This window comes from Arachis ipaensis, chromosome B3 (genome assembly GCF_059453495.1).
Source record: "Arachis ipaensis isolate K30076 ecotype BB chromosome B3, ASM5945349v1, whole genome shotgun sequence".
Classification (NCBI taxonomy): domain Eukaryota; kingdom Viridiplantae; phylum Streptophyta; class Magnoliopsida; order Fabales; family Fabaceae; genus Arachis; species Arachis ipaensis.
Window position 1 is genome coordinate 6,762,191 of NC_142438.1, and position 18,711 is coordinate 6,780,901.

Genomic DNA, 18,711 nt, shown 5'->3' on the forward strand with positions numbered 1-18,711 from the left:
AATATGGATTGAATTTACTGTCTTACAATATAATAATAATGGCTAAGATTGTAATTTCCATATCTTGAAGTCAAAATTTTGAATTCAAGTACTATAATTGCATTTAATTTCCTTTAATTTTGTTTTTAAGAAAATATAATTTCTTAGTTCTTGAGAGCTCTGATCTATTTCAAATCATTAATTAATTCTCAATCTTATATACAACAGTTTGAAATCTTTCTTTCAATAATTAATTAATATACTCTACACAAAAAATCTGATAGTAATTTTTTATAATATATTAAAAAATTATATTAGTTATATACTAAAATTATTAAATCAGTCATTAGAATAAATACATATTAAAAATAAATTAAATTATATATATATTAAAAATATATAATAATTAATTTTAGTGTAAAAATAATATTTTTTATATTAAATACTCCCAATGCACTAAGTGGGCTTCATCACCCTACTAAGTATTATAAATTTATAATAAACTCATAAGAAGGATGAGTTAGTTCCATAATATATATATATAATTTTATTATTTTATATAGTTTTGTAACAATAATAATTAATACGAAGCTCCTCCTAGTAAAGGGTGTATATTTGACCCAAGGAACAGTGTTATTACTTATTAGTAACACCTGACACAACATACATGATGATGAAACAAACAAACAAACACACACACTTGATGGATGCATCAATCTTATTGAAAATTTTGAGAAGGAAGGTACTAATCCATAAGCATATATATTACTACTTCATCTCAGCTTTGATAGCAGCAACAAGATGATCATAAGCTACTCCCCATGCATCACTCAATGCCGTTGACCAAATGCATGGTACCCCTTCTTTTATTGTCTCCAAAAGTGCCGCCTTTGCCAACTTTTTTATTTAATTAACAAAAATAAGTACATATATATGTCATAGCTTGCTCAAAAGTTCAAAGATTTAAAAGTTTGATCTAAAATTGAATTGAATATAATAAAAACAGTCAGATAGACAAAATACACCGCCAGAACTTGCCTTATTTAGTATTAATTAATTGTCGCAACAATTAATTAATGCTAAATAAGGCAAGTTATGACTGTTTTTGGTTGATTTTCTTTGGTTATTAAACATTTTTGATAATAAAATAATATATTTATAAAAAATTAAATTATTCTGTCAATTTTTATTATTTTATTAAAATTTTAATTAAATTTTTATATTTTTTATTGAGTATTAAATTTTGTAATTAAGTTTTTACGTGATAAAATATTATTATTTTTTTTTATATATACAAAAACTTCAAGAAATATTTTCTCAAATTTATTCTAATAATTTAACATCGAAATTGCATGTATACCGCAAAGTGTGCATGTGTGACACCCAATTTTAAATGAACAGCTCCCAAATGTTTTAAGTTTGATTCTCCCACATTGACTTTTCCAGTCTTTCGCAATTGAATAGCTGTTTCAGCAATCTGTAATATATACATCATAAAGTTTAAAAATATATATATTATAATTTGTGAGAGGCTTGTGAATTATGAATATAATCATATATATAGTTTAATTTTATCAAAATTTCTGATGAGTTTGGAAAACTCTAAATTAATATGTGTGATGACTAAACATTATTAAAATTAATTAATTGCAAAATTATTTGATCTGAATTTTTATTCAATACATTGATGATTATAATTTTGCTGCAGGTTTAATCATGGGCCGGAAATAAATGTATTGTGCTAAGCCCAATTTACACTCAGCCTTGGTTTTAATAACAAAAATAAATGTGGCTGTTTTAATATTACTTGGGCCCAAATAATTTTCTGATCTAAGCCCAAGTGGGTTACATGCTTTCCACTTGCTTTATGCATGTTCCAAATTTTATCAGGAAAGCAAATGTTATTAATGGGCCAAGATCAAATATTGTTGCTACCAAGCCCAATGTTGATGAATGTTTCCATGCCTTATTCGAATCCATGAAGCAAATGAAATGCCTAAATGCTTCCAACGGATTCCACTTCATTATTTTGAAGGATTTCAAATTTAATTAATACATTGGAAACATAAGAAAAAGAGAGAAGATTGATTTGATAGCTATTATGACACTACACGCTACTCAACAAAGGGAAGTGGGAAACTTGAATTAACTTTTACATTCTCTCTCTTTGTTCATTGATTATTGTTCAAACCCATTGAATATTTTCTCTTTCTTCTCTCTCACAACTCTTTCTCTCTTCGGTCTTTACTCAGAAAATATTGGCAGCCATGGAAGCAAAAGTAAGCTACCGAGATGAAGAGAAAGCAAGCCTAAAGACCATCACAATGATGGCAAGAAAACATACTAAAATAAAAATGAGCTGTGGCTAAGATATTCACCAAATGTGGTTAGATTTGGTGAGGTTATCTTGAGTCTTTCATGCTCAAAATGGAAGAAGAAGATTCGGCCAGCTGGAGGAGATTCTTGAAGCATGGCTTGTCTTCAATTCTGCTCAACCACCACAGGAAGTAGCTAGAGTGGCGAAGTGATGGTTGAAGGCAGAGATTGAAGCAGATGAAGTCATCATCATCATGAAGCATCAAGGGCCAGAATTCCATCTTGGAGAGCAAGCCAAGGATGGAGAGCTCGGATTGATGAAGGGTGATGATCAAGAAAGGACTAGAGGTAATTGCATGTTGGTTAATGCATGGTTATCTCTTCTCTCTCTATGTGGCCGAACCGGTTTTGTTGAAGGAAGAAGAAGTTGGTTCAGTTTTGGCTTCAATAAGTGGAGGCTCCCCTCTTCTATATTAAGGGTGGACAGCCACTGTTTGAAGCAAGGAGAAAAATTGAGAGTGCAAGGCACAGAGTTCTCAGAGCTACCTGAGCTAACAGTTTTCTCTTCTCCTTCAATGTATTCTGTTTAATATTTTTCTGTTTAATTTTGTCATGTCTTGAGTCTCATGGTAAAAGGCAAACAGTGAGGTTTGTAATGAAAAAGCCATAGAGCGGAAAAAGGCAGAGAGTGCAAAATTAAAAGAAAAAGCCATAGATGTCTTAGAGTTCCTTTGTACATCTGTGTTGTGTTTCATGATTCTGTGGGAATCCCCTTGTAAGTTGGGTTAGCACTTTACAAGTTGTAATCTGTTTGATTATAGTGAAATTCCATCATTGTTGTGATGGAGACTGGATGTAGGCTGCACTGCACTTAGCAGCCGAACCAGGATATATCTTGGTGTAATTTTCTTCCTCTCCTACTCCATTTCTGTTTTCTATTGCACAGGAGCAAAAACCGAAAATGTCTCGTGCCAAGTGACGAGACAAAATGAAAATGTCTCGTGGCTAGGGACGAGCTAAAAACAGAAAAGTCTCCTCTGAATCCAGCAAGTGTTAGCAAGCGAAAAAGGGGCTAAGATTCAACCCCCCCCTTCTCTTAGCCACTGAAACCATCAATTGGTATCAGAGCTTGGTCTCAAAGAGATCAAGCTTTGCAGCTTGGAGTAAAGATCCTCATGGCAGAAAACAGTGGCGCAAATGTGGTGTCTTATAATCTAACTGAAGGACAATCAAGCAACAGACCCCCTCTTTTCAATGGGAAAAACTATACCTATTGGAAGGAGAGGATGAAGATATTCGTACAAGCAGTGGATTACAGACTTTGGAAGATTATCCTCGAAGGGCCTAAATTTCCAACTACCACAAGTGCAGAAGGAGTTGTTTCTATCAAACCAGAAGCAAGATGGACCGAGGAAGATAGGAAGAAGGTGGAGTTAAATGCCAAGGCAATAAATCTGCTCAATTGTGCTATCAGCTTTGAGGAGTACCGACGGGTATCAAGATGCACAACGGCAAAGGAAATCTGGGACAAATTGCAAATCACCCATGAAGGAACCACCATTGTCAAGAAGACTCGGGCAGATATGCTAAACAGAGAATATGAAACGTTTGCAATGAAGGAAGGAGAGTCCATTGATGAACTCTTTGAACGTTTCAATGCTATCATTGTTGGCTTAGATGCTCTGGGAATTACACATTCTGATTCTGTGCTAGTGAGAAGAGTGTTGAGATGTCTCACAAAAGAGTGGGAGACTAAAGCTTTAATTATTTCTGAGAGTAGTAGCCTAGACTCCATAACACTTGATGATTTGAGAGGAAATCTTCTTGCTTTTGAAAATACCTATTTGAAAAAAGATACAAAAAAGAAAGGAATTGCATTTTCTTCTGTGACTAACCCCCTGGATGATGAATCCAGTGATAACTCTTCTGAAAATGAGTTTGTTTTATTTGCAAAAAAATTCAGGAAAATGGCTAAGCTCAGAGGCAAAGGCAGCAGCACAAGGAAAGTGAAGAAAGACCTCAGCAAGGTAACTTGCTACAATTGCAAGGAAATGGGGCATTTCAAATCTGATTGTCCCAAGCTGAAGAAGGAGGAAAAGCCAAAAAGAGGAAAGAAGAAAGGACTGATGGCCACATGGGAAGACTTGGAGAATGATTCTGATGATGATGATGAAGAAACCGAGACCAAGTCACAAACATGTCTCATGGCAGACCACATAGATCAGGTAGTCTTTCATAACCCTAACACTGAAGATCTCCATCTTATGATAGACCACCTTTCTGAAAAAATAAGATGTTTTCTGCTGGAAAATCAAGAACTTGAACAGCAAATTACCATTCTTAAGGCCGAAAACAGTTTTCTAAAAGAAAAAGTGAGAGAGGCCGAAACTGCTTGTGATCTTGTTGAAGAAAATAAGCAGTTAAGAGCCCAAGTTAGGAGCTGTGAAAGTAACCATTGTGTTCTTGCATATGTGGACTGTTTTAAACAAAATGAAGAGTTGCTTAAAAAGGTTAAAAGACTTGAGGAAGACTTAGCCAAATTTACACAAAGTTCTGAAAGTTTAAATCACATCTTGGCTAGTCAAAAACCTCTTTATGATAAGGCTGGGTTGGGGTTTCATAAATCTGAAAATTCACATTTTGAAAATATTGCTTCATCTTCTAATGACATAAGATTTCAAGATCCCACCTACTTTAACAAAAAGGCAACTCCAAGATTTTGTAGACTATGCAATCGGAATGGACACTTTCCCATTCAATGCTTTTTCGGTGAAAGAATGGTTGGTAACAAGGTTTATAAAATTGTTTTTGATTACAATGGCTTAGGACATAGAAGATGGTTTAACGTAAAAGGATCCAAAAAGATTTGGATACCTAAGGTTACTTAAGCATTGTTTTGTAGGTGTGCCTAGCATCCCAAAGGAAAGAAAATGTGTGGTATATGGACAGCGGATGCTCTAGGCATATGACCGGAAAGGCAACCTTCTTCATAAAGCTTGATGACTATGATGGAGGACTTGTCACTTTCGGTGATGATGCAAAAGGAAAAATTGTGGCTGTTGGGAAAGTTGGTAAAAACTTTTCTTCTTGTATAAATGATGTTCTCCTTGTACATGGCTTGAAACATAATTTGCTTAGTGTTAGTCAACTTTGTGATTTGGGTTTTGAAGTTATTTTTAAGAAATCTGTTTGTTTAGTTGTGTGTGAAAAAACTGGGAATGTTCTTTTTGAAGCTAAAAGATGCAACAATGTGTATGGATTAACTCTTGAGGATTTAAAGGAACAAAATGTAACATGCTTCACATCTTTTGAATCTGAAAAATGGCTTTGGCATAGAAAGTTGGGACATGCTAGCATGTATCAAATCTCTAAGCTAGTTAAAAGAAATTTGGTTAGAGGGATTCCAAACATCAAGTTTGATAAGGATCTTACTTGTGACGCTTGTCAATTGGGCAAACAAGTAAAATCCTCTTTTAAATCAAAAGATGGAATATCAACCAAACGGCCATTGGAAATGTTACATATTGATCTTTTTGGTCCTACTAGAACTCAAAGTTTAGGAGGTAAACATTATGGTCTTGTGGTGGTAGATGATTACTCTAGATTTGGTTGGGTACTTTTCCTTGCTCATAAGAATGATGCTTTTCATGCTTTTTCCACCCTTTGTAAGAAAATTCAAAATGAAAAGGATTTGAAAATTGCCCATTTAAGAAGTGATCATGGAAGAGAATTTGAAAATCAAGATTTTGAAAAATTCTGTGATGACTTAGGGATTTCTCATAACTTTTCATGTCCTAGAACCCCCCAACAAAATGGGGTAGTTGAAAGAAGGAATAGAAGCCTTCAAGAAATGACTAGGGCTATGTTATGTGAGAGTGAAATTCCTAAATTCCTATGGGCTGAGGCTGTGAACACAGCATGTTATATTTTGAATAGAACAATCATTAGAAAAGGGTTAAAGAAAACACCTTATGAGTTATGGAAAGGAACCCCTCCAAATCTTAAGTACTTTCATATTTTTGGATGCAAATGCTTTGTGCTTAATAATAAAGAAAACCTTGGAAAATTTGATCCAAAATCATATGAAGGAATGTTTGTTGGATATTCCACCACAAGCAAGGCCTATAGAGTTTATCTCAAGGAGCATAGGACAATAGAGGAATCCATACATGTTACTTTTTGTGATTCTAACTTAGTTCCCAGTATTGTGAAGGATATTGATTCAGATTGTGAAGAGGCTGCAACAAGTAAAGAAAATCCCAAATCTGTACAAAATGAAGAATCTGTCAGCCCGGTTTTATCTCGTCAGATTGTAGGAGAAACTTCCAATTTATCTCCTGAGCAGACACGAGAAACTGAAACAGTGAGACCACCAGAAGTTCATCAAAGTTCAACACCTGGCCGAAAACCTAGAGAATGGAAGTCTATGAGGGGTTATCCTCATGACTTCATCATTGGTGATCCCTCTCATGGTGTAACAACAAGATCCTCCACCAAAAGGCAAACCGAACCTAGCAACTTAGCTCTCTTGTCACAAATGGAGCCCAACAATGTCAAACAAGCTCTTGAAGATCCATCATGGGTCAAAGCCATGCAAGAGGAGCTAGCTCAATTTGACAAGAATGAGGTTTGGACATTAGTACCTTATTCGGATGGTATGAAGGTAACGGGTACTAAGTGGGTCTTTAAAAATAAACTTGGTGAGGATGGACAAGTTGTTCGTAACAAGGCTAGATTAGTGGCCCAAGGTTACGATCAAGAAGAGGGTATAGATTTTGATGAGTCTTTTGCTCCGGTAGCTAGAATGGAAGCAATTCGGTTGCTTCTTGCCTATGCCGCCCATAAAGGTTTCAAAATGTTTCAAATGGATGTTAAGTGTGCTTTCCTTAATGGCTTTATTGATAGAGAAGTGTATGTGGCACAACCCCCCGGTTTTGAACATAAAGAGTTTCCAAATCATGTTCTTAAATTATCTAAGGCTCTTTATGGGCTTAGACAAGCTCCAAGAGCTTGGTATGAAAGGCTTAGTGCCTTCTTGTTGGAAAATCAATTTCAAAGGGGTACCACCGACACTACTTTATTTATTAAAGCATCTAATGATGACATACTTCTTGTTCAAGTTTATGTTGATGACATTGTATTTGGATCGGCCAACATTTCCTTGTGTGAAGAGTTTGGAAAACTCATGACTAGTGAGTTTGAAATGAGTTTAATGGGAGAGCTTACCTTCTTTCTTGGCCTCCAAATTAAACAAACTCCTAGTGGTACTTTTATTTACCAAGGAAAGTATGCAAAAGAACTTATCAAAAAGTTTGGCCTAGAAAATTCCAAAGCAATGAGTACACCAATGCATCCCAACACAAAACTTGAAAAGGATGATGATGGTCAAGATGTGGATGAAACAAGGTATAGAGGAATGATAGGTTCACTCATGTACCTTACCTCCTCTAGACCAGATATTGTTCAAAGTGTGGGTGTATGTTCAAGATTTCAATCTCACCCAAAAGAATCCCATCTTACGGCTGTTAAACGCATCATTAGATACATTAAGGGAACTTGTGATTATGGCTTGTGGTATCCTAAATCTGATGAATTTTGTGCAGTAGGGTTTTGTGATGCAGATTATGCGGGAGATAGAGTGGATAGAAGAAGCACGTCAGGCATGTGTTGCTTCCTTGGAAGCTCTCTCAACATGTGGTCAAGCAAGAAACAAGCCACAGTGGCTTTATCCACCGCTGAAGCAGAATATATTTCCGCATCTGCATGTTGCACTCAATTAATTTGGTTAAAAACACAATTGGAAGATTACAAATTAAAAATCAATAGTATACCCCTATTTTGTGATAATATGAGTGCAATAAATATTTCAAAAAATCCTGTTTTGCACTCAAGAACTAAGCACATTGAGATAAAATATCATTTTATTAGGGAACATGTGCAAAAGGGTACTATTGATATTCAATTTGTAAAATCAGAAGACCAAATTGCTGATATTTTTACAAAACCCCTCTGTGAAGACAGATTCTGCACCTTGAGAAAAAGATTGGGAATGTTTGATTTAAGTTTTATTGAAAATTTGTGAATATTTGATTCTGTTCAGTTTTGTCTCGTAGGTTTGGACGAGATAAAAAACGCAAGCTTGATGGAGGAGCTCTGTTCAGGGGGAGGCAACACAAATTTAAATTCTTCTGGGCCCCACCTAATAAATTCTGACCCCACCATGGCAGTTTAGTTAGTTATTCCTTCCTTGAAAAAATAAAATCACAAAATTTTTTAGATTGTCTTTTCAAATCTAGTTGGAAGATACATGTTGTCAAATCATATCTTCTCCTTCCAACTAAATCCCTTGATTCAAGGAAAAACTCCCTCTTTATCACTTTTTGAAACTCCCATTTGGATAATAACCGTGCCATTATGGTCATTAACCTCCCATCATCTCTCTCCAATCCTCATTTATTGCACCTCTAACCTCCTTCCATCCTCCTCTCATTCGGCCATCACCCCTTCATATTCTACCCCTCATTCATCCACCATGAAAAAGAAAACCGCTGTTAGGCGAAGTAGCCGAACCCCCATTCCAAAAAACCCACCTTTCTCATCACCTCCAACCCATACACATATCCATCTCCATTCTACCTCATCCTCTTCTCAGTCACCACCCTCCAAGAAAACCGAAACCATGCGCCGAAAGGTTATTGCTCAGAAAACTTCAGGGAGAGGCAAGACAGGGAAGAACAAGCAACCAAGTGTTGAAGAAGATGAAGAAACATCACATACTACTCCACCTCCATCACCACCAAAAAGAACTACCCCTCATACAAAAAGCTCCCAAAAGAAACAGAAAACCTTTGCTCTGCATGACACAAGCGAACCCCCCAATCTGGAATCTCTAGAGTTCAAAAACAAATTCCACAAAACTCATTCACATTTTGATCCTTCTCGCTTCCACTCATGTGCATTCTATGAATTTCACAAAGATGTTCTTCTGCAGCGCAATCTCTGCCCCTCTTACTTGGTGAACCTTCCAAATCTTGCCACCAAAGGAATGAACTTTTCATCTCTGTTTGATGCTCTGAAATGGACTCCTCTGACTCACATTCAGAAATTGGTATACCCGGGGCTGGTCCGGGAATTTTATGCAAACATGCGCCTGATTGGTGGGTCAATCCACTCTTATGTCAAGCGTGTTTACATAACCCTCACTCCTCAAACCATTGGTGCTGCCCTTGGGTATGAAGATGAGGGACCAAAGGTTTATATGGTTGATAAATGGGATGATCAAGTGGGAGTTACTCAACAAACTGTAATGCAACACATCTGTGCCAACCTGTCCGGGCTTGATGGATTAATCCCAACTCACAAATCCCTCGGCCCAGAGAACTCTCTGTTACACCGTATCATCACTCATATCATCACTCCTCAAAGTGGTTCTCATCATAGAGTAACAGTTTCTGACTCTATCATCCTCTTTGCTCTTATTACTTCCACTCCAATTTCATTTGCTTATATTATGACACGTCATATGTGGGAAGCAGTAAGAAGCACAAAAAAGGCTAATCTTCCTTATGGCATGTTTCTTACATGTATATTTGAATATTTTAAGGTTGATTTGTCTAATGAATCTGTTGAGAACAAAGTGTCACAGATTAAAGGAGGAGGAGTTTCGAACAAGAAAAGCAAGAAATCTGTTGCCTCCGAACCCTCTCTAAGCGATTTGGAAAGCCACCCTGAACCCTCAAAGGTGTCGGCATCCATCAGGGAGACTCTCAGTGAATTCCGCAATATGTCCAAATTAATGCTTAAGTCAAGCAAGGCTGCCCGGAAACTGGCGTATGCAAATGAGAAAGCCTGGAGGAAGTGCTATGAAAGGGTCGGTTTCATGATTCAAACCTTTGATGATGAAATGGGAACAGGAGATTCTGAAGATGATTCTGGTTCTGAGTTCAATGTTTCTGATGATTAGTGACTATTCCTCTACTTTTATTTGATATTGGCAACAATAGGCTCAATCCTTCTTTTGTTTTTTTGTAAAGGCATGACTTGATACTCCCTGCCGTATGATACTCTGAACAATTACTGCTTTGTTATAAATATTATGTATTGCTCATGTCTCTTGTTGCAGGTTTTTATGCCCCTTGATGCCAAAAGGGGGAGGAAATTTAGATTCCAAAATTGAAATTGGAATAAAACAGGGGCTGGAAAAACAGGGGACAAGGGTTGAAATTTTCAAATTGAAAATTCATGACTATCCTTGTTCAAAGAATGCATTTGTTCTATTATGATCCTTGATATATGAACTGCATTTGATGTTTGATTTATGGTGATGCCTGGCTAATGGTTCATATTTGACAAACTTGTTGGTTTGAAAATTTATTTTTGGCAGTTCCTTTAAACTGTGTTATCTAACATCTGCCATGCTTTGATGTGCTATTATGTGTTTCAAAAATATTTTCCTTATTTTGAATGACATTGCTCTGATATCTGGACTGGAAAATATTTGGAAATTTTCTGAACAACACTGGTTTGTGTTCTGTTGATATGTGTAAGTTTGAGCAGAAAATCAAATTATTGATAACAAATGAGTTTTGATTATCATCCAACTCTGCTCATAAATCAAGCATTTAGCATCATGTAATAAATATGCTAAATAACATTGTTATTTGAAGCTTGATTAAAATTGTTACAGGTTAATGCTTCCCTTGGTAAAAACAGCATATATTAAGGGGGAGCAATGTGACAATTTGAAAGGGGGAGAAATACAAATTTAAAGGGAGTACTCTTACTCAATTTTAAATTTCTTTCCATTTCAATTTTAATATTGTTTGTCATCAAGGGGGAGATTGATGAGTTTGGAAAACTCTAAATTAATATGTGTGATGACTAAACATTATTAAAATTAATTAATTGCAAAATTATTTGATCTGAATTTTTATTCAATACATTGATGATTATAATTTTGCTGCAGGTTTAATCATGGGCCGGAAATAAATGTATTGTGCTAAGCCCAATTTACACTCAGCCTTGGTTTTAATAACAAAAATAAATGTGGCTGTTTTAATATTACTTGGGCCCAAATAATTTTCTGATCTAAGCCCAAGTGGGTTACATGCTTTCCACTTGCTTTATGCATGTTCCAAATTTTATCAGGAAAGCAAATGTTATTAATGGGCCAAGATCAAATATTGTTGCTACCAAGCCCAATGTTGATGAATGTTTCCATGCCTTATTCGAATCCATGAAGCAAATGAAATGCCTAAATGCTTCCAACGGATTCCACTTCATTATTTTGAAGGATTTCAAATTTAATTAATACATTGGAAACATAAGAAAAAGAGAGAAGATTGATTTGATAGCTATTATGACACTACACGCTACTCAACAAAGGGAAGTGGGAAACTTGAATTAACTTTTACATTCTCTCTCTTTGTTCATTGATTATTGTTCAAACCCATTGAATATTTTCTCTTTCTTCTCTCTCACAACTCTTTCTCTCTTCGGTCTTTACTCAGAAAATATTGGCAGCCATGGAAGCAAAAGTAAGCTACCGAGATGAAGAGAAAGCAAGCCTAAAGACCATCACAATGATGGCAAGAAAACATACTAAAATAAAAATGAGCTGTGGCTAAGATATTCACCAAATGTGGTTAGATTTGGTGAGGTTATCTTGAGTCTTTCATGCTCAAAATGGAAGAAGAAGATTCGGCCAGCTGGAGGAGATTCTTGAAGCATGGCTTGTCTTCGATTCTGCTCAACCACCACAGGAAGTAGCTAGAGTGGCGAAGTGATGGTTGAAGGCAGAGATTGAAGCAGATGAAGTCATCATCATCATGAAGCATCAAGGGCCAGAATTCCATCTTGGAGAGCAAGCCAAGGATGGAGAGCTCGGATTGATGAAGGGTGATGATCAAGAAAGGACTAGAGGTAATTGCATGTTGGTTAATGCATGGTTATCTCTTCTCTCTCTATGTGGCCGAACCGGTTTTGTTGAAGGAAGAAGAAGTTGGTTCAGTTTTGGCTTCAATAAGTGGAGGCTCCCCTCTTCTATATTAAGGGTGGACAGCCACTGTTTGAAGCAAGGAGAAAAATTGAGAGTGCAAGGCACAGAGTTCTCAGAGCTACCTGAGCTAACAGTTTTCTCTTCTCCTTCAATGTATTCTGTTTAATATTTTTCTGTTTAATTTTGTCATGTCTTGAGTCTCATGGTAAAAGGCAAACAGTGAGGTTTGTAATGAAAAAGCCATAGAGCGGAAAAAGGCAGAGAGTGCAAAATTAAAAGAAAAAGCCATAGATGTCTTAGAGTTCCTTTGTACATCTGTGTTGTGTTTCATGATTCTGTGGGAATCCCCTTGTAAGTTGGGTTAGCACTTTACAAGTTGTAATCTGTTTGATTATAGTGAAATTCCATCATTGTTGTGATGGAGACTGGATGTAGGCTGCACTGCACTTAGCAGCCGAACCAGGATATATCTTGGTGTAATTTTCTTCCTCTCCTACTCCATTTCTGTTTTCTATTGCACAGGAGCAAAAACCGAAAATGTCTCGTGCCAAGTGACGAGACAAAATGAAAATGTCTCGTGGCTAGGGACGAGCTAAAAACAGAAAAGTCTCCTCTGAATCCAGCAAGTGTTAGCAAGCGAAAAAGGGGCTAAGATTCAACCCCCCTTCTCTTAGCCACTGAAACCATCAATTTCATATATTATAATTATTTATCCAAATTAAGTTGAAGTATACCATGACAAATACAAGAGTAGCATGTGTCTTGAGCTTGGGGTTTTGGTCCAAAGGAACACTTGAATCTTTCAAATATGAGAACAATGCCGTTGCTTCTGGTGCAGCACTGAATATTCTACGTAGTTTGATGCAGATATGGAATCGTGATTTCAGATTAGTTGTTGGGGGAAAAAAGAACATTATGCATGTCATGCATGTAGCAATAAGCAAGCTCGAGAAAATTAAATAAGAAAAGAAAGTAAATTCTTGAAGTATCTAATGTATTAGTGAATACATAACTTTTAAACATTTTTTTTTTCTGTTTTTGATTGTTTAAGGTAGTTTATTTACTGAAATTTAGTATTGTATTTGATGGTCAGAGATTAAAATTAAAATATCAATTTTTAGATACTAAAATTTTAATCTTTTTAATACTTTTATAAAATAAGAACATAGATTTTCGAAGACGTAGATCGAAACTTTAATAATATTTTAAAAAAATATTTTTATTTAATTTTTTAAATATTAAATTTATTATTTAATTTTTATATTTATTTTAAATTAAATATAATACTAAGATATAACTCAATCCAATATATTTTATACTAAATACAATATAAATTATAAAGACTTAATTTAATTTCTGTTTCTTAATTTCAATTTTTTAGTTTTAATCTCCTTTTTAAATGCAGTTCAATTTTTTTTTTTTTTTTTTTGAGAAAACTTGTTAACAGAATCTTAAGAAAACTGAAAACATGTAGGAATTATTAAATGGCTTAATTATAATTACTTCAAGAAAAATTTGAGGCCGTGGTCTGCGGAATCGTTCTTGAGCATATCCCATGAGTTGACAATGAGGGATTCTTGCTGTGCAGTGAGTGCCATGATTGCTAAGTTCTAAGGAGATGAAATGTGAGAAATAATTAATTGAAGTGGATGAGAAACCCTAAATGCATGGTGTAGAAAAGCTAAAGTATTTATAGAGCCCTTCTTGCATGCAAATCAAGCTTTAATTTGGTTTTCTATGATTTGTTTTTACATTTTGTTTTAATTATTAATGTTGCTATCAACGCAACATACCAGGTGCCTAAATTAAAAACAAGGTGCTGCATTTTATTTATTTATAATAATACACAATAAAATTATTGACACGTTATTTTTATTTTTTTTTCTTTCTCTGAAATGTAACCTTTCTTAATTAAATGCACAGCCTTCATGTTCATAATTACTTCTTTTTGTAGATTTTATTAGTTATTTTTGCTTTATATGAAGTCAATGAATGTTATAAGAAGGTATACTTTTTTTTTATTCCGATAATTCCATTCATGAAATGAAAGAAATATATAGGTGTTTATATATGGGACAAACAAAAAAATGAGTGATTTCGATTCCAATGTTCTACTATAAAGGTAATATTATATAATAATCTAATAAAAGAAATAAAAGGAAGTAAAGTGTTCATCAATTAAGAATTGATGATTTGTTGAAGCTCCTTTTGCAGTTTCAAAATCAACGTCATTATCTCTTTCACACTAGTTGATACATTATTAAAGATGAATCTGTTCCTAGCCTTCCATAAGGACCAGCTCAAAATCACCATAATCATCCTTTGAGAGAAGCTATTGGGTTAGGTACGCAAGATCCCATTCTCAAGTTCCACTCAACATAGAAATCAGAGTCTTCGATGTCCCTTCTAACAGTCGGTAAGTCCATTTTTGACCAAATCTCCTTTGATTTCTCACAATGGAAGATGTAATGATTGATTATTTCTAGGAATTGTAAGTATCTTCGGCAAGTGAGTTGAATCAATGAGATGCGATCATGAAGCTTTTGTAGAACTGGAAGCTTTTCATGGAAGTCCCTCCAAAAAAAATCTTAATCTTCGCTGGAATTTTCAGCTTCCACAGTTCTCGCCACAAATTTCGTTGTTTCATAATCTTTGGGTAAAATTCAATGGGAGGATGCGAGAACCCATAAATTACACGATACCCAATATTTACTTCATGCAAATCACTTTTATTAAGGGCCCAATAAATTTTATCTTCTCGCCACAAATTTCGTTGTTTCATAATCTCTGAGTAAAATTCAATGGGAGGGTGCGAGAACCCATAAATTACATGATACCCAATACTTACTTCCTACAAATCACTTTTATTAAGGGCCCAATAAATTTTATCTTCTCTACCCCCTAATTGTTGTTGCTAGCACACGCTGACTAGTACCCTCAGAAAAAATGCTTCTAATTAGAGGTTGATTCCACAGACCATTAGAAAGTATTAAGTCTTTGACCGTCAATAGCGGTTGATTTTGCAGATTGAAAGCTTCAGATGGAGGGACAACACAAAGATGTGAAGGAGCATGCCAAGGATCGCTGAAGATTCGTATATTGGACCCATCACTAACTCGCGAAACCAGCCCCTTTTCAACAATCTTACGCCGCCTTTCCAATATGCTACGCCACCCCCACGAAGGTACTACTCCGATCTCTGCATTCATTATAGATCCGTATCGAAAATATTTACTTTTGAGGAATCTAAATAAGAGCGATTGTGGCTGAGAGACAACTTTTCAACATTGTTTTGCTAACAGCGCCCATTCTGAACCCCTAGGTTCTTAAAACCTAGTCCACTTTCCAATTTTGGTCTTGTCATAGTATCCCAACTAACCCGTGCCATTTTTTGTTCTATACATTTTTGACCCCACTAAAATTAGGAGATTATGTTGTGAATTTCCCTAATTAAAGTGACAGGAAGATGGAAACATGATCATGAATAAATTGTGATAGCCTCCCCAACAGCTTTGATTAGAACATGCCTGCCTACAGAGGAGAGAAGTTTCCTTTTTCACCTTTGAACTCGCTTCCTCACCTTGTCCTTGATTTCTTCGAAGGTGGCCTTTTTTAATTTTTGGACTGTAGATGGAAGATTCGAATATTTATCCTGTGCACCAATATGAGTAATTTTCAATTTTCGAGCCAGTAGTAATTGAGCAGTAGGAGGAGTATTATTACTAAAAAATAGAGTTGATTTATGCAAATTAACTTTTTGGCCACTAAGCCCCTCGTATGATTGAAGAAGACTTCTAATATGTTCACAACTGTTTTCTGACGCTTTGCAAAAAAAGATTGAGTCATCCGCAAACAATAAATGATTAACAGTAGGACATCTTCGATTGATCTGAATACCTTCAATGAGACCGTTTTGCTCTGTCTTATTTAGCAAAATGGATAATCCTTCTGCACAAAAAAAAAAAAAAGATAGGGAGGTAGAGGATCTCCTTGACGGATATCTCTATTTGGTTTAAAAAACCAAAAGGTTGTCATTCAACAACGACATAGTAAGAAACTGTAGTCACCACCTCCTATATCCAACCAATCCACCTAGATTCAAATATCAGTTTCTTCAAAATAAACCAAAGAAAATGCCACTCAACACGATAATAGATTTTGCTCATATCCAATTTAACAGCCCTTTCAGTCGATATGCCCCTCTTCTTTGTCTTTAGATAGTGCATACTTTCATGAGCGATTAGGACATTGTCTGAAACCAATCTACCCTTAATAAAGGCACTCTGATTAGGGCTGATCAGCGAAGTCATTAATTTCTGTAGCAGATGGACTAGTACTTTAGAAATAATCTTATATACAACTGAGGAAAGGCTGATGGGTCTAACTTGTGTCATATCCTTTGCATAAGGAATTTTGAGAATAAGACATATTTGTGTATAATTGAAACTCTTGAGTAGTCTATTACTAACAAAAAAATTGCGGACAGCCTTAAAAACATCTTCTCCTACTAAACTCTAATAGAATTGAAAGAATTTAGTCGTAAATCCATCATCACCAGGGGTACTCTGGGGTGAATACTAAAGACAACACGTTTTACCTCATTAAAATTGATCAATCTAGTTAATTTTCTGTTCATGGTTGCTGAAACTTTGGTTTTAAAATCTTCGAATGCATGTGTCGAATTAGCTTGGTCAATCGATTTGAAGATATTCTTGAAGTATCTTTCAGCTATTTGTGCAATTTTCTCACCGGTGATAGCATACCTAGCATCATTCTTTTCCAGTTTCGAATATATTTTATTTATCTGAATTCTGGATTGGAATGATTGGTGAAAAAACTTGTATTTCTATTCTCTTTTTTTAGCCACTTTACCCAAGATTTCTCCTTCTAATACATTTTCTCCCTAAATTAAAGTAAATACCTCAAGTTTATGACTTCAATTTGTTCTCCCCTGTAATACTCTCCTCTCTGAGAATTTCAAGTTGAGATATGAGTTCATCAACGTCCTTCTTCGAATTAAATTTGTTCTATTGCTGCCATTGAACAATACGGTGCCTACAATGCTTTAATTTTTGAGCCAAAACAAACATTGCTTAGCCATCCACCCATTCCTTCCAAACTTTAGTCATAATTACTCGAATTTCTATTAAATCACACCACCTCTCGTAAAACTTAAACTTTCGTTTAGATTTTTTCATGGCCGGATTTGTATCAAGGAGGATAGGCGCATGGTCTGAACCATTTTCTGCGAGCCGAGACCGCGAGGCTGACGAAAAACAATCCACTCACCGTTTGCAAGTGCACAGTCAAGCCGCTTGATCTGATCCTGTCCTCGTCGCCTATTAGTCTATGTGAACCTTCTTCCAATCATATCCAAGTCCTTTAGTGTACCACCATCAATAAAATTCACAAATTCATAAATAGATAAAGCTGATTTTAAGCCCCTCCTTTTCATCCAAGTTCACTATAGCATTGAAACCACCTAGGGATGTCAATGGGGCGGAGCGGGGGCAGGGAATACCTCCCTACTCCCCGTCCCCGCCCCTGTTGCCCGCCATGGAGAATAATTGTCCCCATCCGCGTTTTCCGCGGGCCCCATTCCCCATCTCCCTATATTTAACATTCATATGGAAATTATAATAAAAATATCAAAAAAACTAAAAAATAAACTACAAAATATTATTACAAACACACAAACATATATTATCCAAGATTATAAGTCCAAAAATATAACATAGCAAATCATAGTCCATAAAATAAAATCTTGAACAATAGGGTTAGGATTTTTCAATGAGTGAAATTACTAAAAAAACTCTTATATTAGAAATAAAGTAAGAGTTATTAAGTAAGTTCAAAAATTCGGGAAATTATTGGGGATCCCCGCTCGGGTCCCCACACCTGTCTCGGAAGAATTTAGCTCCCCATCCCCATCTCATCCCCACGGAAAAAATTTTCCACCATTAAGGCCCATTCAGGACGGTCTCCGCGGAGATCGCGCCTCTTGAAAATTTTTTATACCCCTAACCACCCATAATAACAACATTTCTAAAAAAAAGTTGTATAAAATAGGAAAATTTTGTGTATTGAGTATAGCGAATTACATAAGCTATTTAGATGTACTCCAATTAGCTCCTAAAACTAGTTTAAAGTAGGATCAGTTATCTTGGCAACTATAAAAATTCTTTTTTCAGCAAGAATTTTAACTGCTGTGTCCTCTTTCCATTGTTAAAGCCAATTTACTAGTGCAAAACAGAAAACTAATTAGATTTGCTTAGTTTTAGAAAGAAAAACAAAGAAGTAAAAAGAAACGAACCATACCTCACATAGAGTGCTGAGTTCTTGACGCTTCAGTTTCAAAGCCATTTGCGTGGTGTGGTGCTCCAAAGCATCTTTTGTCGTGAATTTTACGTTTGGACATT

At 35.6% G+C, this 18,711-nt stretch overlaps 2 protein-coding genes across 2 annotated transcripts; one reads left to right on the plus strand and one right to left on the minus strand.

The window, feature by feature from the left end:
* Positions 1-747: 747 nt before the first annotated feature.
* LOC107628934 (anaerobic nitrite reductase-like) lies at positions 748-13,890 on the minus strand. Its single transcript, XM_016331576.3, has 4 exons — positions 13,796-13,890; positions 13,027-13,141; positions 1,340-1,456; positions 748-876 (listed from the first exon to the last, which is right to left on the minus strand). Exons 1-4 carry the CDS (start codon positions 13,888-13,890, stop codon positions 748-750), a joined length of 456 nt encoding a protein of 151 aa, XP_016187062.1.
* On the plus strand, positions 3,471-5,183 carry LOC148569713 (uncharacterized). The gene has a single exon (XM_088508431.1). The coding sequence runs from the start codon at positions 3,471-3,473 to the stop codon at positions 5,181-5,183; it is 1,713 nt and encodes a 570-aa protein (XP_088364557.1).
* Positions 13,891-18,711: the final 4,821 nt, after the last annotated feature.

What these genes read in the sequence shown, in the direction of transcription:
- LOC107628934 (XM_016331576.3), bottom strand. Translation starts at nt 13,890, where the DNA reads ATGGCACTCACTGCACAGCAAGAATCCCTCATTGTCAACTCATGGGAT. An exon ending in GGCCTCAAATTTTTCTTGAA is followed by an intron (nt 13,142 to 13,795) that starts GTAATTATAATT and finishes CAAACTACGTAG; the next exon opens with AATATTCAGTGCTGCACCAG. An exon ending in CTACTCTTGTATTTGTCATG is followed by an intron (nt 1,457 to 13,026) that starts GTATACTTCAAC and finishes TATATATTACAG; the next exon opens with ATTGCTGAAACAGCTATTCA.
- LOC148569713 (XM_088508431.1), top strand. Translation starts at nt 3,471, where the DNA reads ATGGCAGAAAACAGTGGCGCAAATGTGGTGTCTTATAATCTAACTGAA.